We start from the raw sequence: 27,120 nt of genomic DNA on the forward strand, positions 1-27,120 counted from the left end.
GAAGGAAAAAGGCATTGAAATCCAAGAGGCACAGAGAACTCCCTTCAGACGTAACTTGAATCGATCTTCTGCACGACATATCATAGTGAAACTGGCAAAATACAAGGATAAAGAGAAAATTCTGAAAGCAGCAAGGGATAAACGTGCCCTCACATATAAAGGGAGACCTATAAGACTCGTGACTGATCTCTCTTTTGAAACTTGGCAGGCCAGAAAGAATTGGCACGAGATCTTCAGTGTGCTAAACAGAAAAAGTATGCAGCCGAGAATCCTTTATCCAGCAAGTCTGTCATTTAGAATAGAAGGAGAGATAAAGGTCTTCCCAAACAAACAAAAACTGAAGGAATTTGTCACCACTAAACCAGCCCTACAAGAGATCCTAAGGGGGACCCTGTGAGACAAAGTACCAGAGACATCGCTACAAGCATAAAACATACAGACATCACAATGACTCTAAACCCGTATCTTTCTATAATAACACTGAATGTAAATGGATTAAATGCGCCAACCAAAAGACATAGGGTATCAGAATGGATAAAAAAACAAGACCCATCTATTTGCTGTCTACAAGAGACTCATTTTAGACCTGAGGACACCTTTAGATTGAGAGTGAGGGGATGGAGAACTATTTATCATGCTACTGGAAGCCAAAAGAAAGCTGGAGTAGCCATACTTGTATCAGACAAACTAGACTTTAAATTAAAGGCTGTAACAAGAGATGAAGAAGGGCATTATATAATAATTACAGGGTCTATCCATCAGGAAGAGCTAACAATTATAAATGTCTATGCGCCGAATACCGGAGCCCCCAAATATATAAAACAATTACTCATAAACATAAGCAACCTTATTGATAAGAATGTGGTAATTGCAGGGAACTTTAACACTCCACTTACAGAAATGGATAGATCATCTAGACACATGGTCAATAAAGAAACAAGGGCCCTGAATGAGACATTGGATCAGATGGACTTGACAGATATATTTAGAACTCTGCATCCCAAAGCAACAGAATATACTTTCTTCTCGAGTGCACATGCAACATTCTCCAAGATAGATCATATACTGGGTCACAAAACAGCCCTTCATAAGTTTACAAGAATTGAAATTATACCATGCATACTTTCAGACCACAATGCTATGAAGCTTGAAATCAACCACAGGAAAAAGTCTGGAAAACCTCCAAAAGCATGGAGGTTAAAGAACACCCTACTAAAGAATGTGTGGGTCAGCCAGGCAATTAGAGAAGAAAGTAAAAAATATATGGAAACAAGCGAAAATGAAAATACAACAATCCAAACGCTTTGGGACGCAGCGAAGGCAGTCCTGAGAGGAAAATACATTGCAATCCAGGCCGATCTCAAGAAACAAGAAAAATCCCAAATACATAATCTAACAGCACACCTAAAGGAAATAGAAGCAGAACAGCGAAGGCAGCCTAAACCCAGCAGAAGAAGAGAAATAATAAAGATCAGAGCAGAAATAAACAATAGAGAGTCTAAAAAAACTGTAGAGCAGATCAACGAAACCAAGAGTTGGTTTTTTGAAAAAATAAACAAAATTGACAAACCTCTAGCCAGGCTTCTCAAAAAGAAAAGGGAGATGACCCAAATAGATAAAATCATGAATGAAAATGGAATTATTACAACCAATCCCTCAGAGATACAAACAATTATCAGGGAATACTATGAAAAATTATATGCCAACAAATTGGGCAACCTGGAAGAAATGGACAAATTCCTAAACACCCACACTCTTCCAAAACTCAATCAGGAGGAAATAGAAAGCTTGAACAGACCCATAACCAGCAAAGAAATTGAATCGGTTATCAAAAATCTCCCAACAAATAAGAGTCCAGGACCAGATGGCTTCCCAGGGGAGTTCTACCAGACGTTTAAAGCAGAGATAATACCTATCCTTCTCAAGCTATTCCAAAAAATAGAAGGGGAAGGAAAACTTCCAGACTCATTCTATGAAGCCAGTATTACTTTGATTCCTAAACCAGACAGAGACCCAGTAAAAAAAGAGAACTACAGGCCAATATCCCTGATGAATATGGATGCAAAAATTCTCAATAAGATACTGGCAAATCGAATTCAACGGCATATAAAAAGAATTATTCACCATGACCAAGTGGGATTCATTCCTGGGGTGCAGGGCTGGTTCAACACTCGCAAATCAATCAACGTGATACATCACATTAACAAAAAAAAAAAAAGAGAAGAACCATATGATCCTGTCAATCGATGCAGAAAAGGCCTTTGACAAAATCCAGCACCCTTTTTTAATAAAAACCCTTGAGACAGTCGGGATGGAAGGAACATACTTAAAGATCATAAAAGCCATTTATGAAAAGCCCACAGCTAACATCATCCTCAACGGGGAAAAACTAGAGCTTTTTCCCTGAGATCAGGAACACGACAGGGATGCCCACTCTCACCGCTGTTGTTTAACATAGTGCTGGAAGTTCTAGCATCAGCAATCAGACAACAAAAGGAAATCAAAGGCATCAAAATTGGCAAAGATGAAGTCAAGCTTTCGCTTTTTGCAGATGACATGATATTATACATGGAAAATCCGATAGACTCCACCAAAGTCTGCTAGAACTGATACATGAATTCAGCAAAGTTGCAGGATACAAAATCAATGTACAGAAATCAGTTGCATTCTTATACACTAACAATGAAGCAACAGAGAGACAAATAAAGAAACTGATCCCATTCACAATTGCAGCAAGAAGCATAAAATACCTAGGAATAAATCTAACCAAAGATGTAAAAGATCTGCATGCTGAAAACTATAGGAAACTTATGAAGGTAATTGAAGATTTAAAGAAATGGAAAGACATTCCCTGCTCATGGATTGGAAGAATAAATATTGTCAAAATGTCCATACTACCCAAAGCTATCTACACATTCAATGCAATCCCAATCAAAATTGCACCAGCATTCTTCTCGAAACTAGAACAAGCAATCCTAAAATTCATATGGAACCACAAAAGGCCCCGAATAGCCAAAGTAATTTTGAAGAAGAAGACCAAAGCAGGAGGCACCACAATCCCAGACTTTAGCCTCTACTACAAAGCTGTCATCATCAAGACAGCATGGTATTGGCACAAAAACAGACACATAGACCAATGGAATAGAATAGAAACCCCAGAACTAGACCCACAAACGTATGGCCAACTCATCTTTGACAAAGCAGGAAAGAACATCCAATGGAAAAAAGACAGTCTCTTTAACAAATGGTGCTGGGAGAACTGGACAGCAACATGCAGAAGAATGAAACTAGACCACTTTCTCACACCATTCACAAAAATAAACTTAAAATGGATAAAGGACCTGAATGGGAGACAGGAAACCATCAAAACCTTAGAGGAGAAAGCAGGAAAAGACCTCTCTGACCTCAGCCGTAGCAATCTCTTACTCGACACATCCCCAAAGGCAAGGGAATTAAAAGCAAAAGTGAATTACTGGGACCTTATGAAGATAAAACGCTTCTGCACAGCAAAGGAAACAACCAACAAAACTAAAAGGCAACCAACGGAATGGGAAAAGATATTTGCAAATGACATATCGGACAAAGGGCTAGTATCCAAAATCTATAAAGAGCTCACCAAACTCCACACCCGAAAAGCAAATAACCCAGTGAAGAAATGGGCAGAAAACATGAATAGACACTTCTCTAAAGAAGACATCCGGATGGCCAACAGGCACATGAAAAGATGTTCAACGTCGCTCCTTATCAGGGAAATACAAATCAAAACCACACTCAGATATCACCTCACGCCAGTCAGAGTGGCCAAAATGAACAAATCGGGAGACTGTAGATGCTGGAGAGGATGTGGAGAAACGGGAACCCTCTTGCACTGTTGGTGGGAATGCAAATTGGTGCAGCCGCTCTGGAAAGCAGTGTGGAGGTTCCTCAGAAAATTAAAAATAGACCTACCCTATGACCCAGCAATAGCACTGCTAGGAATTTATCCAAGGGACACAGGAGTACTGATGCATAGGGGCACTTGTACCCCAATGTTTATAGCAGCACTCTCAACAATAGCCAAATGATGGAAAGAGCCTAAATGTCCATCAACTGATGAATGGATAAAGAAATTGTGGTTTATATACACAATGGAATACTACGTGGCAATGAGAAAAAATGAAATATGGCCTTTTGTAGCAACGTGGATGGAACTGGAGAGTGTGATGCTAAGTGAAATAAGCCATACAGAGAAAGACAGATACCATATGATTTCACTCTTATGTGGATCCTGAGAAACTTAACAGAAACCCATGGGGGAGGGGAAGGAAAAAAAAAAAAAAAGAGGTTAGAGTGGGAGAGAGCCAAAGCATAAGAGACTGTTAAAAACTGAGAACAAACTGAGGGTTGATGGGGGGTGGGAGGGAGGGGAGGGTGGGTGATGGGTATTGAGGAGGGCACCTTTTGGGATGAGCACTGGGTGTTGTATGGAAACCAATTTGACAATAAATTTCATATATTAAAAAAATAAATAAATAAAAAATAAAATATAAAACAAGGTAAAAAATAAACAAAAAATAAACAAAAAACCAAATGAATGAATAAACAACAACAAAAAAGAGAAAACACTTGTAAATATGGAGAACAAACTAGGGATATGGACAAAATGAGTGAAAAGGGTTAAGAGGTACAAACTTGCAGTTATAAAATAAATAAGTCACCAGATGAAAAGTACAGCATAGGGAATATCGTCAATAATACTGTAATATACTTATTGTGGTGAGCATTTCATAATGTATATAAAAGATCACTGTGTTGTACACCTGAAACTAATTTAATATTACATGATCTATATATACTTCAATAAAAGAGATAATTGAGGGGCACCCAGGTGGCTCAGTCAGTTAAGCATCTGACTTCAGCTCAGGTCATGATCTCATAGTCTGTGATTTCAGGCCCCACATCAGGCTCTGTGTCTACAGCTCAGAGCCTGGAGCCTGCTTCAGATTCTGTGTCTCCCTCTCTCTCTGCCCCTCCCCCACTTGCACTCTGTCTCTCTCAAAAATAAAAAATAAAAAAAGATAATTGACTATTTAAACAAAAAAAATAATATGGTGTGCTAAAAGTAAAACGTATGAAAACAATAGCACAAAGGTCAGGAGGGGAACAATGGAAGTACACTATTTATTGTAAGGTTCTTATACTATTCATGAAATCATATCATATCATTTGAAGATAGACTGTGATAAGTTAAACATGAACACTACAAACCATTAAACAGCTACTAAAATAACAAAACCTGAGTTGTAACTATTTATCCCCCCACCAAAAAATAATAAAACGTACTAAATCAACCCAAGAGCAGGAAGAAAAAGAAAAAGAAAAGAAACAAAGAACAGATGGGATACATAGAAAGAGTAGACAGTAGCTTTAAATGTAATCCTATAAATAATTACATTAACTATAAATGGTGCAATCACCTAATTAAAAGATAGAGTTGTCATACTGGATAAAAAAGCAAAAGCCAACTATATGCTGTCTATAAGATTCATCTTCAATACAAAGATATAAGTAGGTTAAAAATATGGAAGAAATTATGCTTTGCTAACACTAATCAAACGAAACCTTGAGTGGCTATATTTACTATAGGACAAAGTCAATTTCAAAGCGAAGATATTACCAGGGATAAATGAGGTTATTCCATTGTGATAGAAATGTCAACTAATAGAAAAGACATAACTTAAAAATTTATGTATCTGATAATAGAACTTCCAAATATATTAAGGAGAATAGGAAAGAGAGACACAAAAGTACACAATTATAGTTGGAGATTTCAATATCCCTCTCTCAATAATTGACAGAAAAAATATATAGAAAATGAGTAATGATACATCAGACTTGAAAAATACTACCAACCTACTTGACCTAGTTGACATTTATAGAATACTCCACACCAAATCAGCAGACTACATATTTTTTTTCAAGTGGGCACATAATATTTATCAAAATAGACCATATTCTCATCTATTACCAGAATTCATTGGCTATAAAACAAGCCTCAATAAATTTAAAAGGATTTCAGTCATCCAACATATTGTTCTGTGACCACAATGGAATTAAATAACAAATTAACAGATCTGTAAAATCTCCAAATATTTAGAAACTAACCAACACACTCCTAAGGAACCCTATTGGTCAAATAAGTCAAAATGGATATTAAAAACGATTTTGTACCGACTGAAACTGAAAACACATGTCAACATGTGGGATGTTGCTCATATAGTATTCATCTTCCCCAGTGTCCACTTTTTTTTTTTAAGTTTTTTTTTTTTTTTTTAACGTTTATTTATTATTTTTGGGACAGAGAGAGACAGAGCATGAACGGGGGAGGGGCAGAGAGAGAGGGAGACACAGAATCGGAAACAGGCTCCAGGCTCCGAGCCATCAGCGCAGAGCCCGACGCGGGGCTCAAACTCACGGACCGCGAGATCGTGACCTGGCTGAAGTCGGACGCTTAACCGACTGCGCCACCCAGGCGCCCCCCCCCCCCCCCCCAGTGTCCACTTTGAAGAAACTAGAAAAAGAAAAGGAAATTCATCACTGAGTAAGGAGAGAAAATGGAATGATGAAGATCAAAGCAGAAATTTTTAAAAAGGAAAACAAAAATAGAGAAGTCAGTGTAATGAAAAGGCACTTTTTAGAGAAGATAAGTAAAACTGATAAACTTCTGGCCAGATTTATCAAGAAAAGACAAGAGAAGACACAAATTATCAATATCAAAAATGAGAGGAATGACATCACTACAATTCTACAGATACTAAAAGGATAATAAGGGAACATTATAAAATACTTTATGTCAATAACTTCAAGATGAAATAGATTCCCTGAAAGACATGAACTACTCCAAAAAATAAGTATGTAATTTAAGTAGCACTATTACAAAAATAAAATCTGTAGTTTAACACTTTCTCACAAAGAAAGCTTCAAGCCCACATGGCTTCACTGGTGAATTCTAGCAAACATTTAAGGAAAACATAATGCCAATTCTGCACAAACTGTACTAGAGAATTGAAGAGAGGGGACTACTTCCCAACTCAATTTTAAGGCCAACATTCACCTTATGAAAAATAGATCAAGACATTAGAAGAAAGGATAGATAGAAGATCTCATATACTGCAGGCTGGAATGCAAAATGGTACATCCACTTTAGAAAACAGGTAAGCAGTTTCTTAAACAGTTAAATATACACTTAGCATATGATGTAGCAATCCTGCCATTAGGTATTTTACCCCCTCCCCCCCTCCCCCAATGAAAACATATGCTCATACGAAGACCTGCATGTAAGTGTTTTAAGCAACTTTATTCATAAAGGCCAAAAAGCTAGAAACAACTCAAATGCCCATTAACTGATGAACGCATAAACAAACTGGTATATCCTCACAACTGCAATACTACTCGGCAATAAAAAGGAAATGAACTACTGACATGTGCAAACACATGGATGAGTCTCTGGGGTGCCTGGGTGGCTCAGTCAGATAAGTGACCGACTTTGGCTCAGGCCATGATCTCATGTTCCGCAGGTTCATGCCCTGTATTGGGCTCTGCGCTGACAGAGCCTGGAGCCTGCTTCGGGTTCTGTGTGTGTCTGTCTCTCTCTCTCTCTCTCTCTCTCTCTCTCTCTCTCTCTCTCCCCCTCTCCTGCTTATGCTCTCTGTTTCTCAAAAATAAATAAACGTTAAAAAAGTTAAAAAAACACATGGATGAATCTCAAAAGGATTATGCTGAAAGGAACCAATCACAGAAGACTGCATACTGTATGATTTCATTTATTTATTTTTTTTAATGTTCATTTATTTTTGAGAGAGAGAGAGAGAGATGGAGGGCAAATGGGGAAGGGGTAGAGAGACAGGGAGACACAGAATCCGAAGCAGGCTCCAGGCTCTGAGCTGTCAGGACAGAGTCCGATGCAGGGCTTGAACTCACGAACCGCGAGATCATGACCTGAGCTGAAGTCGGACGCTTAACTGCCCGAGCCACCCAGGTGCCCCTTGTATGATTTCATTTATAAGACACTGTGGAGAAGGCAAAACTATAGGGACAAAAATTAGGTTGGTGGTTGCCAGGGCTGGTGGTGACAAAAGGGGATTGGCTGCAAAGGCACATAGGGGCCTTTTGGGGTGACAGAATGGTCTACGTCTCAAATGTGGTGGTGCTTACATAAGTACACGTTTGTCAAAACTCATCAAACTGTACGCTTAAAAAGAGTAAATTTTATACCTCAATAAATCTGACTTAGGAAGACAATAAAACAAATCTAAATCAACAACTAAGTGAAAATACACATAAGAAAAATCAACTTACAGTGTTTCCAAATTCAAGGGTCATCATGAGGATGCTCTCAACTGTTGTAAGTGACACCTGTGTTGATCCCATGTCTCTGAAGGAGAAAGCCCAAACATGCGTGATTTGAACCCAAGGATAAAAATTCTGTACCTAAAAAGATACTTAACAACATGTGGTTACTTCAATTCTGGCTTCTTTGTCAAGTCAGCTCAAGAGTTTTCTTGCTATGGACAATAATTTCAGAAAACTCCCAATGAAGACATTTTATGTGCATCATCAAATTAATCACCTTGGTGCTCAACAGTACAATCCTTTTTACTCTTATCCTCATTTTCATTCTCAATTGCATCCACCTCTCTTGATTAGTCTTTTTTTCTTTTAATATACACCTTACTCCACTTTCCACTTTGAGATAAATGGTATTTCTACCTACATCTGCAAGTCCCATGTCTCTTATGTGTTCTTCACTACTACGCCTTCCTCTGCAGGCTATCTTGCCCATATACGTTTTTTCTTTGCTAATAATGCTTATTTCAATAACCCAGTTAAAACTTAAATTAGGACTTTTTAACCAAAACGCAAAATACTTAATCTTTTGATGACAACAAAAAAGATCAGAAATCATCTCATGAGCCATGAGATTGTTGCAATACTTACAAATATTTTAATGCTGGCAACTTAAAAAGATAGGAATCTTCAACAGCTGACAGAGGGTTACGGCTGATAATTCTGAAAAATGCAATGGAATTAAAATGATCTGCATTTCCAGTAATGACTACCATGAAAGTTTATGTTCATTTTGGGGGTATGGAACTGGAAGGTTAAAACTAATCATTTTCTGCCTTTGCCTATAAATCACCCTTAGAATCTGTAAAGCACTCTTCCTTTGGGAACTACCCAGCTCTCTGGACGATAAAGTGGAGAACAGAAAGAGAAAAAAAATTTTTTTTTTTTTTTTTTTTTTTTTTACGTGGACAGCAAAGCAAAGATATGCCAAAGAACTTTTTGGGCTGAAAACCCTAGAAGTGACTATGCTGGTAGGAAGCCCAGGCTCTGTAGGAAATACTGTTTCTAGTGTCCTCTATAATTCTAGGTGCTTTTCCTTTATCTCTAGAAATGTAAAAAATTCCACAGTTTAAAACACCCGGTTAAAGACAAAAATAGGACCAATTCCTCAGTTTGGGGGCTAAAGACAAAGGGATTAATCTAAGAGGAAATGGTGAAAGCTATACCCCCACCATTTGTATTCATTCTCCTATGACAGCCTTTGTTAGGTGGCATATGATCCCGTTTCCTTATCCATCTGCTGGACTGCCAGCTCCCTGAGGGCAGGGACCATACTCTATTGTCATTTTTGTCCCTGTGCCTGACAGAGTGCTTGTTATTTACTAGTTACTTAGTGAAGGCTTGTTGAATAAATAACATTTTGTCACTGCTTGACACAAGTTTTTATTCCAAAATGCTGAGTAGATTTTCTTCTCAGTTCTTTACAGCAAAAATAAAGTGAAGGAAACAGGAAGAAAGAAAAGAAAATCTGCCTTTAGGTTGACTCTGCTCAAGAATCATCACTGTACTTTTGCAAAATTATAAGGATAATCATCACAACCGATACTATTGAGCTATGGGGCATCTGTGATCAGCATTTCACATTTAAACCTCACAATAACCTTATGTGATAGACACATCATTACCCCATTTTACAAGTGAGGAAACTGAAGTACAGAGAGGTTGTATAATTTGTCCCAGTTTGTCAAGCCAGTCAAGAAGCAGAGATGGAATCTGAACTCAGTTCTGACTCCAAAGCCTGTATTTAAATTGTATGAAAAAAAGGGGGTTTAAAATAGCCGTTACCTTAAACTTAACTTTGAGAGCATTAAATATAGAAACACTTTGCTGAACTTCATCTCTCCATCTGGGAGAGCTTCTCTAAGAATTACATTTTCTACTTTTATTCCTTTCCTCTAATCATCTCCCATGATTAAGTATTTAATTAGCCTGTGATCATTGAGACTTTAGAGATTTCATTTCTTATTTTTTTATTCTATTTTTTGAGAGAGAGAGTACAAGAGTATGAGTGCAGGAGAGGCAGAGGAAGAGAGAGAGAGAGAATCCCAAGCAGGCTCCATGCCCAGTGCAGAGCCTGACATGGGGCTTGATCCCATGACCGCAAGATCATGACCTGAGCCGAAATCAAGAGTCAGGCAGTTAACTGAGCCACCCAGGTGCCCTGAGACTTTAGAGATTTTAAAGCCCTGTTACAGGTGAATCAGTGAAAATGAGAAAGGAAGGACGTCTGAAAATTCATCCTTCCGTAAAAGCAACAACAACAACAACAACAACAACTAGCAAAAATGGTCAAAATCAACTTTCTCAGAACTTTGGAAATTTTAACCAATGGGCTTGCAGCAACCCGGAGAGCATGTATTAAAGAAAAAATTACTAATTTCTATAAGAACAGTGAGCTCTGTTGTTTTAACTTGTCCTCAACCTCTGCTCTCCATCCTGATGATAGCCTTAAAAATTGCCCGCATCCCAGGGGAACAAAATGGAGCTGAAGTTCCTTAAAGCCTCATTCCCAAAGAACAAACTGTCATTGTTTTACCTGTCTAGTGGGGTCCCTAAAAAACTTCACTTGAAAGCCTTGCCCTTGACCTCACTGAGAACTGCACAGTGCTAAAATAGCCTCTTCCCAAGGGGCATTTTTTTGAAAACAATTATAGATAAATGTTTTAATCTGGCAGCTATGTGAGGCAATTGATCACAAGACAAAAAATAGCCTAAACAAAAAGCCTAAAAGGGAAAAGCTGAGAAATGAGATGTCCATAGGGACTTTGAAATGCTCCAACATCTTCCTGGGTAACTAGAAGACCACAAGACATATTCCTGGGAATGTAGAAAAAAAACCTTAGCACTAATAAATGAGTTCAGCAAGGTTACAGGACACAAGATCGATATGTAAAAATTAGCTTTATTTCTATACATCAGCAATGACTATTCCAAAAATGAAATTAAGAAAACAATTCCATGTATAACAGTACTCAAAAGAATAAAATACTTAGGAAAACATTTAACCAAAGAAGTGCAAGAATCACACTAAAAACCACAAAACGTTGTTGAAAGAAATTAAAGAAGATTGAAATAAATGTAAAGATATGCCATGTTCACGGATCAGAGGAAAATATTGTTAAAATGGCACTATACCCCAGATTGAACTGTGGTTTCAGTATAATCCCTATCAAAACCCCAACTGACTTCTTTCCAAATATTGGCAAGCTAATTCTAAAATCTGTATGTCAATTCAAGGGACCGAGAATAGCCCAAAATGATCTTTAAAAAAAAAAAAAGTTTATCTATTCATTTTGAGAGACAGCGAGCATACACACCCGTGCAGAAGAGCAAACATGAGCGAGTGTGAGTGGGGAAAAGTGTGAGCAGGGGAGGGGCAGAGGGAGAAAGAGAGGGAGCATCCCAAGCAGGCTCCATGCTGTCAGTGCAGATGGCAACACGGGGTTCCATCTCACAAACCGTGAGGTCATGACCTGAGCTGAAATCAAGAGCCGGCCACTTAACCAACTGAGCTACCCAGGGGCTCCAAAACGATTTTGACAAAGAACAACCAAATGGGGAGACTCACACGCCCTGGTTTCAAAACCTACTTCAAAACTACAGTAATCACGGTGTGGTACTGGCATAAGAACAGACATGTAAGCTGATGGAACAGAACTGACAGTCCAGGAATAAATCCTCACATTTATGGCCCACTGATTTTCAACAAGGGTGCCAACACCATTCAATGTGGGAAGACTAGTGTTTTCAAATGATGCTGGGACAACCGTATATCCCCATACAAAATAATGGAGTTGGATTCCTACACTTCACACCATATATAAATATTAACTCAAAATGAGTCAAAGACCTAAATGGAAGAGCTCAAGCTATAAAACTCTCAGGAGAGAAATCTTTATGACCTTGGATTTAGGCAACAGTTTCTTAGACATGACACAAAAAGCACAACAAACCAAAGGAAAAATAGGTAAGCTGGACTTTATTTAAAAATAAAAAAACAACCCAAAACTATCATATGTCTGATACAAGTCTAGTATCCAGAATATCCAGAATATATAAAGAACTCTTAAAACTCAGGAAAAAGACAAATAATCTAATGTTTAAATGGGTAAAGGATTTGAAGAGACATTTCGCCAAAGAAAATACATGAATGGCCAATAAGCACATGAAAAGATGCTCAATGTCTTAGGTCATTAGGGAAATAGAAATCAAAGCTACAATGAGATACTACTCTACACTCACTAAGATGGCTATGATCGAACAGAGAGACAATGATAAGTGGTAGCAAGATTTGGGGAAACCAGAATCTTCATACATTGGTGGGAATGTAAGATGGTGCAGTCACTGTGGAAAACAGTTTGGCAGTTCCTCAAAAGGGTTAAATATAGAGTTACTACATGACCCAGCAATTCCACTCTTAGGTACGTACCCAAGAGAATTAAAAACATATGACCACACAAAAACTTGCACATGAATACTCATAGCAGCATTATTCATAAGAGCCAAAAAGTCAAAATAATCCAAATGTCCAATAACTCATGAATGGATGAACAAAATGTGATTGGAGCACCTGGGTGGCTCAGTCGGTTAAGCATCTGACTTTGGCTCAGGTCGTCATCTCACAGTTCATGAGTTCGAGCTCTACATCAGGCTCTGTGGTTTTGGATCCTCTGTCCCCCTCTCCCTCTGCCCCTTCCCCGCTTGTGTGGGCGCTCTCTTTCAAAAATAAATAAACATTAAAAAAAAGAATGAAGTACTGAAACATGCTACAACCGGATAAATCTTGAAGCCAACAAGCTATGTGAAAGAAACTAGACACACATTTCGATGAAATGTCCAGAATAGGCAAATCCATAGGGGCAGAAGGTAAATTAGTTGTTGCCAGGGGCCTGGGGGGAGGGGAGAATGGGGAGTAAAGGCTGATGGGTATGGTATTTCTTTTGAGGGGGGTGATGACAATGTTCTGGAATTAGCAGTGATTACTGTCTATCAAAGTATACCATTGCACTATATACTTTATAACGTTGCATATTCTATTATGCATATTCTATATCTCAATTTGAAAAAAAAAAAAAAAAAAAGAACCACGTTGTGATAAATAGAGAACCAGTTGCCAGAAGATAAACATGTTAGTAGGTGGAGAAAAGGGGAGCGAAGATTCAAACTCTTCCACAACGGAGGTCAGAGGGAGTTAGCGGTGCGGCTGGGAGCCATGCGTTTTTGTTCCTGCCTTGGAAACTCCCCTATTCTTCCTATTCCAGCCCATTCTTCTACGTTTTTTCAGGCCCATTAACATGTCGGGTTTGTGTAACACTAGTTAATATCCAGTCAGACAATGTTATGAAGAGAAAGAACGTGAGTGTCACATGTCTGGTTAAACACAGTTCCTCAACCTTGAGGCTCTGAATGTCCTTTGGCTTTGGAACAATAACAATGGCATTCATACCTACAAGCTTACTGGTGGGCTCTGTGCAAGTAAGCTCTTCCACGTGTGTGTCTTCCCCTGCCCACTGCTCCCCTCCCCCCTCCACCCCGCGCCCACCCCCGGCTCCCTATTAAGAAAGACTATGAAGAGTTATGCAGCCAAAACAATTTAGTAGTTCGTTATCCTTCCCCCCAACTATCTCAGTGCTCTACCCCCACTGTCCCCCCCTCTTTCCTGGTAGCTCACCCATGGCCTTATACCCATCGGCTCAGTGCTTCCTCTTACCCAGGCAGCCCTCCTGCTGAGATGAATGCCCCGTGTTTATCTGTAGTGAAAACAAAATACAGGCCACTCCAAATTATCCTATTTCCTCCTGTCTTTAGTGCTGCCTTTTCTTCATGGAGCTATTGTGCCTGAGCCAAGGGGAGAATGAGAACTGACCCGACAGGTTACCTCTGCTGGACCGACAGCAATTGTTTTTCCACAGACTGCGATACGAACGAACGGTGGACATTGCACTAGAGATCATCTCCATTTCCGTTCAATTCCCTCATCTTACAGATAAAAGGTGTGCTGACTCAGTCTATTGGCTTTTGGATATTCGTGGGCTTATCTTTATGGGAGTCAAACATAACAACAGTTATCCTCAAAGACTGTCTCATAATCAAAGTTGAAGAAATACTGTTCTAGATATTCTTTTGTTTTTTAAAAAACTGTATCTTATTTGAAGAGGAAAACTCAAGTATTTTTGCAAAAGCTTTCTGTTGCAGAGCAACGGGACAGACTAAAGGTAGCTCACAAAATAAGGGAACATTTCTTACGTGTTATTTTTTTTTTCTCCAAATTCTTCTACAGAGGTCCAGACAGATGGGCTACGTTTCCTTTCTATTAACTGAGGAGACAGAGAAGACTTGAGGACTGAAGCTTGTCACCACTGTCCTGAATGTACTGAAATCCTAACAGCTTTAGCTGAAAAAATGTCCAAAGCAGGCAGTGAAAATAAATTTCAAATAGGACAAACTCCAAACTCTCTACGCTGGAATCCCAAGGCATGGAGGGAAAACTGGCTCGTTGGAGGAAAGCAGTTGAAGAGATAAGTGGAGTGATCTAGACCCTATTCCAGTCTGTTTGAAGTACCTGGGGATAGAATAACCCCTTTCCTTTATTCATCTACATAGGTCCATGAGCCATGAGAACGTGACTCCCCATGGGAAGCTCCTCAATGCAAGACATCTAAGGGCATCACGTAAATCCTTTCTCAGGGGTTGGGCGGGGGGAGGGGCGAAGCCTAAAGAATCTGAAATGGTGAGCCTATGTTTTAATTAAAGTTCTGAGAATAGCCTTGAAGAGGAGTTTCTGGCAGTGAGGACCAGCCCAAGAAGCAAGGGCCCTGGAATCAGGCAGACCTAGGTCTGAATTCTGGCTGTCACTTCCTGGTGAAGGGACTTAAGTAACGAACGTCTCCGAGTCCTTTTAGCAGCATTTACCTCATAAGGCAACTTGAGGATTAAAGGAAAGAGCATGTGCAAAGCACCTAGCATAAGGCTGGGCACAGAGTGGGTGCCTAGCAGTGACGATGTGATAGTTGCACCAGGCGGTGAGCAGGAAGCCTGGGGATGCCCATAGGTGGCATGGCCAGGAACTCCAGAAGCATAGGGAAAAGGAGCTCCCTGCTCGAAAGGTCCTATTCCAGTGAGAAGCTGACTCCAAGGGACGACGCCCAAAAGGCCAGTTGTCATTCAGGTCCTACCTAGTGCCAGGGAATGCGGAATTGTATTACTCGCGAAGCTTCTGAAGTGGTTCTGTCACTTATTGACAGTGTGAACCTAGGCAAGTCACCCGATGTCTCTGAGTTTCAAGTTCCTCATCCCCAAAATGAGGATAATACTACCTGTGTCACAAGAGTTGCTGGAAAGACGAAAATGAAGTGCCGTGTGAGGGGCCACGTCCGGAGCACTTCCCACGTGCCAGGCTCTATTCTAAGAGTTTAAGACACATTGTCTTACTTGCAGCACAAGCGAAAGGTCTTAGCATAGTGCCGGAGCGCAGTAAATACCTAATAGAGGTCGGTATTAAAGAAATGATATGGGGCGGAGGAGCAACTACCATGCTTCCCAGAGAAAGAAGATGCCTTGGTATATACGTGGGAAGACTCAGATGCAGCTGGGAGAAGAAAAGTAATAGTTGGGTATGACTATGGCAAAGCTTTTGAACTACCACACACGGAAAATAATAAAAGTTACCCTAAATCACCCCAAAAGGACAGCCCTGAGTTGTTATCTTCATCCTTAACGTTTATGCCTTTCTGAATCTGAGAAGAAGCTGCCAGGATTTCCAGTACATACCAAAAAGCGATGACAATATCCTGAAGTGTGTCAACTTTTGTGGGCACACAGCTGTCTAAAAGGAAGCAGATGCCGGTTGACTGGGGGAGCGTTAGGGCGTGTCTGTGACTGGGGCTCGAGTTTGCCTTCAGAGGGTGGCCACACCTACCTCAATGATATTCTCAACAATAATTCAACAGGGGCAAGGCTTAGATTTTCCTTATTCTCCCTTAGAGCTTATGTTCTTGGCACAATACGGATGCGCCACAGACGAGCCAGCATGTGAATGTGCTCTATCCCGATAAGGTACAGCCTTTCTACATCGTAGAGTCCTTCAGCTTCTAAAATCATGGAGCTCGTACTGTTAGAACCAATGAAGTGAATTTTTTAAAATAAGCCACCAGTCTGGACCTGTGTAGGTGAATGAAGGAGAAGCACTTTAAAGTCAGGAAAAAAAAAAAAAACTATACTTAACATTTAGGATTATCAACCACTGTTGGTTTTCCATAATATATTTCATTCCTGATTTCATCTGAAAGAAACAGGATTATTACTACCATTCAAAAAGTGGTACCTTATTAATAAACTCTTGGCATGGCTTTGAGGTGGATTTCAGATTCAAAATAGACTTTACCACACCGCTAACGTGTTCACTCAGTGTTTATCAATAACTTAAGAGGCTTCATTCAAAAAACTTACTGAGATATAATTACCTGAAACCCAGGGGTGAATCAAGGCCTTGTAGGGTCTGAACCTCATCTACTTTGGGAAATCCTGCCTCATCAAAACATGCAAAATTATGCGTACAGGAATTGCGAGGGTCCCTCCCAAGACTTTGGAAGGGGCCTATGTAAGTGAGGAGACCTGAAGTTTAAGCTCCAGTCAGTTCAAGATAAATCCACCTCAGCTGGGGCCCAAAAGGTTTACAAGCTTATTTAATGCTGGAGAAAATACTGTTTCAACTTATAAACACCCCAGTAATAAGTCACATAGGTAATAACGTGACTGAATTCACGGGATGGCATCTCCCCTGCGCACGCTCTCTTTCTCTCAGAATAAATAAATAAACGTTAAAAAGAAAAAAGAAAAGAAAAGTTTGGCCCCAAACAAGGAGCCCAACCTCCAATACACACTTACTGTACTGTGATAATGTTTTGGAAGTTAACTGTGAATTCGTTTTAGTAGTACAGCTCTATTCAAACCACATTGAAAGGGCGGGCCTACACCGGCCGACTCCATCTTGTTCTGTGTCCTTCACCTTGACCACACCTCCTCCCCTTGAGTAACCCCCCCCCAACTGCCTAACAGGACTCTTCCCCAGGACCCTTCCCCAGCCAATCAGCTGAGGCCGCAGCCATTACCTCACCAACTGCCACTAGGCACCAGTAAAACCTTTGTCCTTTTGAAACTGGCTCTCTCTCCCGGGTATCTCACAGCTTCGACAGTGCAGGTAGGGGATTGAGCTCGAGCTAGCTCCAATAAAGGCTCTTTTGCTTTTACACCGGACTCGGCTCCCTGGCGGTATTTGGGGATCACGAATTCTGGGCATAACACACATGGCATGAGTATTAATTTATTCTCAATACCAGCTAGCTCTGGTTCTTTAATTACCTTTCTCTGTCATGTAAGATTGATGAGGGAGCATGGGGCAAGTTGAGGGCAAAATACAAATTAGCACATGCCCCCGCCCCAGGTGGGATATGTGTCATTCTGGCTGCTGGAGGACAAAGGAAAGGAAAGAAAACAAATGGTTAACTGATAGAGATCTCAGTCGGGCAAGACAGGGGTTTCCATCAGTTTACAAATATCTTAGTAAATTACAAGAAAAAGGCCATCTTTTTCTCCTTTTTCCAGTATGAAAGATTCTTGGGGACAGTCCCTGTATATTCTTTGTACCCCCGGTACTTAGTACATTGTCGACATAGAGTGCGCGTGGCACGGATTGTTTTTCAATGAATTCATTCATTGTTATCAACGGATTCCACCCTATTTTGTCCTGTATTGCCTACATAACTATGAAATTCAGATTCTTAGAAGAGACTCTTGGTGTTATAAGATGCTTAGTAGAGGTGGTGACTTTTAAGACATTATATTGACACCACTAAAACCTCTTGGTGGAGAAACTCAATGAGCCCGTTCTCTGGCATGCTGGCAAAACAAAAAACTGACCCTCAGTATTCTTTCCCCAAGTTAGGCATCAGCAAATTAATGAGAGAGGAGGCCCCTGCTCTTGGGCACCCGCAGGAACTTACTCCAGCTCCAGACACACCGTAAACACTTTCATCTAACGGAAGATAAGCTGTGAAATCGGATTTCTGAACCACAAGACAGTGAGCCAGTCTTTTCCAGCGTCTGCTTTAGTGGAGGGTCTTCAACCTTGAGTCTCAACATCCCCCTCAGGCCACTGAACATGCCCAGTATGATTTGCTTTTTGACAGAGAAATCACAGAATGTCCCTGCTGAAAGGGAGTCACACACTTCTTAACTGAAGAGTGGTCAGGAAAGAAAGCACATGGAGAGCAGTGCCCTGTGGCAGGTGTTCAGGAGTTCTTGCTGCTTTCCTGATGGCTGAGGAAGCACCCACACCTTTTGCTGCCTGGAGAACTCTGTGCTAAACTTAGTTCTTCGCAGTTCTCTTTTGCACAGGAAACTTGCACGTGAGCCAGAATCAAAGTTAAATTCAGAAGTGGATTTCAAGGACCACGCACACCTTGGGGAAGCATCACTGTCACGAATTCCCATGATAATACTGACTTGGGTGTTACTTGCTTGGGGCCTTCACTGCCCACACAAAGCTGGGTACGAGGGAGGGCAGAGAGTGCCATTTAGGAGTTAAGACAAGTCTCTTGGCCTCTTTGTACCTTAGTTTCCTCATTTGAAAAAAAAAATGGATTTTAAGACCTACTTTCCAGAATTCATACTGGGTTTATTAACACACACCTAACCAATCACTGTATGATATTTTTACATGTAGTTTTTTTTGGTTTTTTTTTTTACATGTATTCATTTTCTGTTTCACTTACAGCTTGTGTAAAAACTGCATTCCATGCCAGGCCTGAAATGTTCCAAAGTTCAGTTTGGTGAGTAAATTGCAACCAAGATTTCTACACACACCAAAAAAAAAAAAAAAAAAAAAAAAAAAAAACCAAAACAAAACAAAACAACAACAAAAAAAAACAAGACACAAACGAAGAAGAAAAACAAGATATTTTCAGAATATTTATCCTTTGGCAGTGATTCTAATTTATAGATAACGAAACATAACCACAATACAATCTCCATACACTAAAGAAATCTCACTATGAAAGATGCTTGCCTTTTAAAAAAAATATTTGCATGAAAGATTTATACTTTCATGTTTATACATGTGGTGCATTAGATACAAATCAGTAAATGCTCAATAAATACTTGTGTTAAGTAAGTATTTTTTTCTAGAGAAGTAAGTTTATTTCTCTAGAAAAATGTTTCACAACTTTAGCACTGTTGAGATTTATGGTTGGATAATCTTTGTTATGGGGGGGGGGTGCTGCCCTGTGAACTGTAGGGTGTGACAGCAGCCCTGGCCTCCACCCACTAGATGCCAGCAGCACATCTACAGTCTGACAATCAAAAATGTCTCTAGACACTACCAAGTGTCACCTGGACGCAAAAGCACCCTGGCAGAGAACTGCTGCTCTAGAACGATTCACTCTGATCTCTATAATAACTCTCACACCAAACTTTGCCACAGACAAAAAAGATTTGCTACATAATTTTAGTAGCTTTCGACTAATAAAGTTTCATTCATTCAAAATGAATAACAAAGAGGTTTACAATTAAGTTTAATAAAAATTCCAAATACAATGAAATTATATTTGTAACTTACATAAACTGCAAAAAAGGTAGGGATTCAAATATACGTCTTTCAATAGATTGTATTTTATTGCAGGATAAATCTCTAGGAAAAGGAAAAGGAAAATATTGCCTCAATTAGCTCTAAGCTATCTAATTAGTAGGATGATAGTATTGAATAAGTAGCTTTTGGCTAAACTCTGAGTATTAGGAATTGTTATTTGAACCTTCCAGAGCCCCTAACCCTGCCCTCACCTTTCTTAAGAGTCTCACCTTTGTGATCTTCATACATAAAACATACAACTATAGATCTTGATAGATCTTGGAAGTAATCTTTCCTGAGAGCAGAAGAATTGATTAAATGACTTTCTGTGGCCTCATCAATTTCTAAATTATGAGCTCAAAGTTGTGATCTCCACATATAATTTCTAATATTAAAAGGGATATTCTCACATTAGCACACCTTCCTGGTTTAGTTGTATTTCTCGACACCAAGTCAATACCAGAAGAGATAAAAGATACCTTTTCATTTAACTTGAAAAGAAGTTACTCCTCTAATCAATACCTAACTTTGAACGAACTCAGAATTATATTATCATATTAATAGAAATTTATTTTTGGTTGTACATTGCCTAAACGCTCTATGAATTTATCAACTGCTTCAGTTGCAAGTGGGGCCAACAAAAAAACAACATGGTACTGGATTTTTATTTGGAAACACCCATTCTTGATTATAGTTGACCCTCTTATTTCCATTGATTTCAGCCGAGTCCCTCACTTTCCACCTACATGGGTACCACCATCTTCTGACTGGCATTGTCATCTCTGGTCTCTCCCATTCTAATCTATACTGCACACAGTCACCAGATTAATTCTCCAGGAGTGGTTCTCAAATATCAGAGTCACTTGGGAACTTACTCAAGATGCAAATTCTCAGCTCTACTCCGGACTGAGTGAATCAGGAACTGTGGAGGTGGAACCTGTGTCCTGACAAGGCCTCCAAGTGACCCTGGTGCAGTCTAAAGTTTGTCCTAGAGCACTGCTGTGATAACACGGTAGCTTGGCATATTATCCAAGGCCTTCAAAATCCTAAATCTGGCTCTAGTTTCCTACTCTACAGATACCAAAGAAATTTCTCCTGCATTTTGCCTTTCACTCACTCTATTTTGCAAGCATATTCTTCCCAAGATGTCTATCCGATGACACGTCATAGCCATTCAAGGTTCTGTTCAAACAGCATTTCTCTAGTAACTTCCCTGATCCAACTTGAAGTCTTCCCCCCTCTTCTATGTTCCAAAAACAACTTATACTTCTCATTGCCCAAATCCATTTCTTCCCCTCCCCCTCTCCTCCTCCTCCTTCTTCTCCTTCTTTGAATTTTTTAAAGTAGACTCCACGCCCAACCTGGGGCTTGAACTCACGACCCTGAGATCAAGAGTCGCATGCTCTACTGACTCAGCCGGTCAGGTGCCCCAATTTCTTCTTAATATAGTTATTCTGGCATTCCATTTCCTCTGGGCATAAACTCCATGAAAGTATGGACTAGTCTTGCTCATCTGCGTTGTCTACTGTGTTTAAAACTGATGCATGGACAAAGAACAAACTCAAATATTTATAAAATAAATTAACAGCTGGGTAGTGAGTAGAAGGAGCAAAATGACTGAAAAGAAATGTGGTTTTATGACTTTGTGGCTCCCGCTTCTGCACTCTGTCAGTGCTTCATCATCCATTTAGTGCTTATGCGTTATGGTTTAAGCTTCTGTTTATTTTCCCTGTGAAATCATGAGTTCCTACAAGGGTGGGAAGCCTGTCTTAACCATCTGCGTGCCTATGGTACTGGGCATAGGGCCTGTCACATTCTTTTTTAGGTTTTGATTCACATTTTTTTTTGAATGAATGAATGAGAACACTTCACCTAACATGAAATAATTGGCTTACAAAGTACCTCATAGTAGAAATAATGAAAGGCCCAATCCATTGCGCAGTTTGTCTCTTTTGTTTTTCTCCAAACTGTGTTTGTAACGTTTGGAGCCCAGATGGCAGAGGTAGCCAAGAAGACCAATACAAAGTGGTTGTCCCCTAAGACTTGGAAGGTTTGATAATTTGAAGGACTATTTTTAGTGTCATATGAGATTCCTTTTACTCACTACCCTTAAGCCTTCTACATTTGCAAGAAGAATCTATTTTCTAAAGCACATCATTAATAAGGATTAATGAGGGGCGCCTGGATGGCTTAGTCGATTGAGCATCTGACTTCGTTCGGTTCAGGTCATGATCTCACTGTTCATGAATTCGAGCCCCGCATCGGGTTCTGGGCCAACAGCTCAGAGACTGAAGCCCGCTTCGGATTCTGTGTCTCCCTCTCTCTCTGAGCCTACCCTGCTCATACTCTGTCTCTCTCATACTCTGTCTCTCTCTCTCTCTCTCTCTCTCAAAAATAAATAAACATTAAAAAATTTTTAAAAAAAGGATTAATGAAATACACAGCTTTGGATGGCATGGGCAAAGAATAAACACTGAACCTCCATAGCAAAGAACATTAGTATCTCTGTATGTCTAATGTACAGAGATATATGCAAACATTTCTTCCTTGACAATGAGGCTGGAGAGATGTTTATTCTGTAATTAGCAAAGTTAGAGGCATTTCTGATGTTTGTTTAGTGTAAACATTTCTAACTATACCACTTAACCATCATTATATTTTTAAAGATTTCATTTTTTTTAAGTAATCTCTATACCTAACATGGGGCTCTAACCTACAACCTCGAGATCAAGAGTTGCAGACTCTAATGACTGAGACAGCCACGTGCCCTTTAGCCATCTTTTTTTTAATGTTTATTTATTTTTGAGAGAGACAGAGACAGAGCATGAGTGGGGGAGGGGCAGAGAGAGAGGGAGACAGAATCTGAAACAGGCTCCGGGCTCTGAGCTGTCAGCACAGAGCCCGACACGGGGCTCGAACCCACAAACTGTGAGATCACGACCTGAGTCAAAGTCAGACACCCAACCAACTGAGCCACCCAGGAGCCCCAACCCCTTAACCATCATTTTAAACATCTATTTTTATGGTGGCATAAGCATTTCCACACCGATCACAGGAATCTGCTCCTGAAGCCAAGAGCACACTGTATGTTAGCTAACTTAACAATAAATTACATAAAAAATAATAATAAAAAAATAAACTAATAAAATTTCCCACACTGAAATCCCTAATCTGTTCTCTTGATAATTTAATATGTACTTGGTAATACTGCTTACATAATTCACCTGCTTAAATATTTCATATTTAAATATTTCATTTAGATTAAATTATTTAAAAATTCTGGGTTAATGGCATTCAAATTAATGTAAGTGTTCTATATTTTCTTGTCTTGTAGGTGACAATTTGAGGTTAACTTCAATTCCTCTCATTTTACTAAGCCAACTTTTTCAAACCTTTTCTGTAAAGGCCACACAGTAAATATTTTAGGCTTTGCAGGCCATATACGGTCTCTGTCACATATTCTCTGTTTCTCTCTCTTCTTTTCTCTTTTACAGCCCTTTAAGAACATGAAAATCATTCTGAACTCATAGGTTGTATCAAGACAGACCATACACAGGATTTGATCCATGGGCCATAAATAATAAATATAAATAAAGGCAGATGGTATATGAACACTTACATAACAAGGTTCATATGGGTGTCCATAATTGCTCAGACCTCATTACCCCTTTTCCTCTACAACTGAAGGGCTTTTTCCTAGATCTTGTCTATAAAATTAAAAAGTTGAAAACGCATAGGAGGTATTTAATGCTAGAGATGGGCTGGGTCCCCACAGACTTACAGAGTTATACAATTTAATAGAGAGAGTTACAGAATTCTACTGTTAGAAGAAATTGTTGCAATTATCTAATTTGAACCCTGTATTTTTTAATAAATAATATAACTAAAAACTCATAATAAATGATGAACTGATTAACTTACAAATACTGGAGGGATAGCAGGCCTTCAAATGTGTCTTTACGTAATTCGGTCAGATAATTTTCACTGAGAATTCTGCAAAATGAAAAGGTCATTTCTGGGTCAAAATGCAAAATAACTACAACTATTTGCTACACAGGACCGCTAGATGTGAGAGAAACCTGGGTAATGGTGCCACCAAATACACTAATTCTTATTTAATGTAGGGATGGCGACCTCTGCTGTTTGATTCAAATATTTTCTTCTCACATACTCCTTTGTCTCTCTCTCTCTCTCTCTCTCTCTCTCTCTCTCACACACACACACACACACACACACACACACACACACCCCTATCCACTCTTCACACCAAAATGTACATTTAATGCCTACTCTCTGGATCACAAAATCTCTGTTAGAATCCAGCCCTGAGTGGCAAAAACATGGACAGAACTGCCACTTCCTCCTCTCTTTTCCCAAATTTTATTGTGGAAGCCCTATTTATAACCATATCAGTGCTACGAGTAAAGCCATCTAATTTTTTTCCCCAACCAAAAAGTATCTGTGAGAACTAAAAATGTGCATAAAATGCACATAACATAAATGCTCAGTTTAATATGTATAGAGTAAATACCCGTGTAACGCTATTTGTTCTTTCTACTGTTGGTGGATACTAGATTTTTCTAATTTTTAGTTATTATAAACAGTGCTGCTTTGAACATTTTTCTGTTTATATCCTAGTACACATTTGCCTAAGTTTCTCCAGGATTTAACAGGGGTACAAAATTGCCTTCCTAAGAGGTTGTGCTATTTCAAGCTGGCAGATTGAAACATGCCAGGTCTCTACCAAACTCCAAACTCCACCAAAGTCCCTAAGAATGATTAGAAAAGATACAATTAGAAAATCCACAACCTTAGCTCAAAGCCAAGGGAGTAGCTCTACAAACACTCCCCACCAGAAATGCCTTGGAGCCACCTACAGGGTGATTAGCTGGGATACTGCAGTAGGACCAAGGACAGCACATCAACCCCACATCCTTCCTCCTGGGATCTGGCAGCAAAGGGTGTTTTCTTCCAGGCAGGAGCCATTGGTGTTAGAAGGGGGCAGGGTCCCAGAACCCTGGAGGAAGGGTCTACACTCTGACTAGCCATTAGAAGTCACCTCCCACCTCTTCTTTAACTCTCAGGGGGACCTGTCACCAATAACAAGCCCCGTGGTTCATTTCACCTCTTCCTTAGGACCAGAAAACAGAAGCAAGTCAAATCTCAACTACAAAGATAAATTGCACTCAGGAATGACCATGTGGAGTGAGAAAGCCAATTCCATTCAGGACAGAAAATAAAAAACAAATATAACAGCTTATAGTCAATGACACAGTTAACAGAGAAAACACAAAAGGATTTGAGAATACCAACATTAATGGGGCACCTGCGTGGCTCAGTCGGTTAAGCATCCGACTTCGGCTCAGGTTGCAGTCCATGGGTTCAAGCCCTGCACTGGGCTCTGTGCTGAAGCTCAGAGCCTGGAGCCTGCTTCAGATTCTGTATCTCCCTCTCTCTCTGCCCCTCCCCAACTTGCACTCTGTCTCTCACTCTCTCTCTCTCTCTCTCTCAAAAATAAACACTATAAAAAATTTAGAATAGCATCATTAATATATCCTCAGATAGAGGTAAACAGTACATCTAATAAAAAGAACCAACTCAAGATTATATGAATGAAAAGTATTATCATTAGTAAAAAACTCAGTCTATGAGCAGCAGAAATGGTCGTTGAATAAATTAGAAAACTTGAGGGGCGCCTGGGTGGCTCAGTCGGTTAAGCGGCCGACTTCAGCTCAGGTCATGATCTCGCGGTCCGTGAGTTCGAGCCCTGCGTCGGGCTCTGTGCCGACAGCTCAGAGCCTGGAGCCTGTTTCAGATTCTGTGTCTCCCTCTCTCTGACCCTCCCCCGTTCATGCTCTGTCTCTCTCTGTTTCAAAAATAAATAAACGTTAAAAAAAAATTAACACAGAATTGCAATCGGTAGAGGTTGAGTTGGGATATGGAAGGGGAAACACCTTTCCTCAGAGCTACTGACTTCAAAGTTCTGGACCAAGAAGGACCTTAGAATGCATATAGATATAAAATTTTTTTTTCTAAAGTCGTCTCCACGCCCAGCTTGAAGCTTAACGCAGGGCTTGAACTCCCCACCCAGAGATCAAGCCGTGAGCTGAGATCAAGAGTCAGATGTCCAACCGACTGAGCCACACAGGCGACCCGTCCCTTCTTATACTTTTTATATGAGAATAGGGCTCCCTATTTTAAAGGGCTCCGTTTTAAAACTGTTACAAAGTAGGTTTTATATTTGCACTCAAACCAAACACTTCATCATTATGGTCTCTGGTATAAACCAAATCAAAAGAAAAGGGAAAAAAGTGTAGCAGCAACAACAGATTAGTGTCAATCAAGAGTTGGGGCCGACGTCATTTAGGAGCTGTGAGTTACAATGAAACTTATTCTGACGACCTTAGCTCAATGATGGCTCTTTCTAAACTAAAGAAGACTCCGTTTGTATTGTTCCTTTACACTCCATCCAATCCTGCCACACCTTAGATTTTTTTCGGACGTCCCTGGGCTCTCCAAGTGAATAGTAAACTAGGTGTAGGGGCCCTGACTCCCACCATCTCTACCAACCCAGAGCAGTGAGTTGGCAGGTGCTGGACAAACAATTTATCATCTGTAAGTGTGACTTTCCCTTCACCTAGTCTACTTAGCAGGTAGTCGCGGCCTCGAAGATCCCATGAGCCGTCCGGCCCAACGTCCCCACGCATCAGGCCGGACCCTCCATCCGCCGCCGACTTGGGCATCCCGCCAGAGACAGAACTTCCGAGCCGCCCCCGGCAGCGCCCCGGCGGAAGGACTCGGCCTCCACACTGGCGGGCGCCCGAGGCCCCAGCCAGGGGAGCCGGCCTCGCCCAGCCTGGCTGCGCCCCCGCCCGTGCCCCGACGCGGCCCTCACTTGTGCGTTTGCTGGTACAGCGGCTCCACGTCGCCGGCCCCGCCGGGTCCGGCCCTGGCTTCCCTGGAACACGTCCTCACGGCCCCCCCCCCCCCCCCCGTCCGGCTTCCGGCTGCCGGCTCCCGGTCGCAGGACCCGCCCCCTCCTGCCGGCCAGGGCTGCCCCGGCGCGCGCCCTGCCGGTGGTGATGGAGACAGAAGAGGAGGGCGACGGAGAA

General features: G+C 40.5%; 1 protein-coding gene and 3 long non-coding RNA genes across 4 annotated transcripts in view; 2 read left to right on the plus strand and 2 right to left on the minus strand.

The window, feature by feature from the left end:
• Nucleotides 1-27,000, minus strand: part of LOC147570811 (leucine-rich repeat-containing protein 37A2-like) — a 36,066-nt gene extending 9,066 nt beyond the window's left edge. The window contains exons 1-4 of the mRNA XM_086696765.1: nt 26,904-27,000; nt 23,930-24,001; nt 8,977-9,048; nt 8,338-8,413 (exon numbers count right to left, since the gene is read on the minus strand). Coding sequence (XP_086552891.1) covers nt 8,338-8,409 — 72 coding nt within the window. The 5' untranslated portion in view covers nt 8,410-8,413; nt 8,977-9,048; nt 23,930-24,001; nt 26,904-27,000. The remainder of the gene's footprint in view (nt 1-8,337; nt 8,414-8,976; nt 9,049-23,929; nt 24,002-26,903) is intronic.
• LOC147570813 (uncharacterized) lies at nt 11,268-13,801 on the minus strand. The gene is made up of 2 exons (XR_015248015.1): nt 12,153-13,801; nt 11,268-11,531 (listed from the first exon to the last, which is right to left on the minus strand). It is a non-coding gene; the product is annotated as an uncharacterized LOC147570813 (long non-coding RNA).
• On the plus strand, nt 14,207-16,070 carry LOC147570814 (uncharacterized). The gene is made up of 2 exons (XR_015248013.1): nt 14,207-14,378; nt 14,666-16,070. It is a non-coding gene; the product is annotated as an uncharacterized LOC147570814 (long non-coding RNA).
• On the plus strand, nt 17,086-19,295 carry LOC147570815 (uncharacterized). The gene is made up of 2 exons (XR_015248014.1): nt 17,086-18,464; nt 19,160-19,295. It is a non-coding gene; the product is annotated as an uncharacterized LOC147570815 (long non-coding RNA).
• Nucleotides 27,001-27,120: the final 120 nt, after the last annotated feature.

The sequence above is a fragment of the Puma concolor genome, unplaced genomic scaffold (genome assembly GCF_028749965.1).
Source record: "Puma concolor isolate L17-30 unplaced genomic scaffold, mPumCon1.1.hap2 unalloc_scaffold_96, whole genome shotgun sequence".
In the NCBI taxonomy this organism is placed as follows: Eukaryota; Metazoa; Chordata; class Mammalia; order Carnivora; family Felidae; genus Puma; species Puma concolor.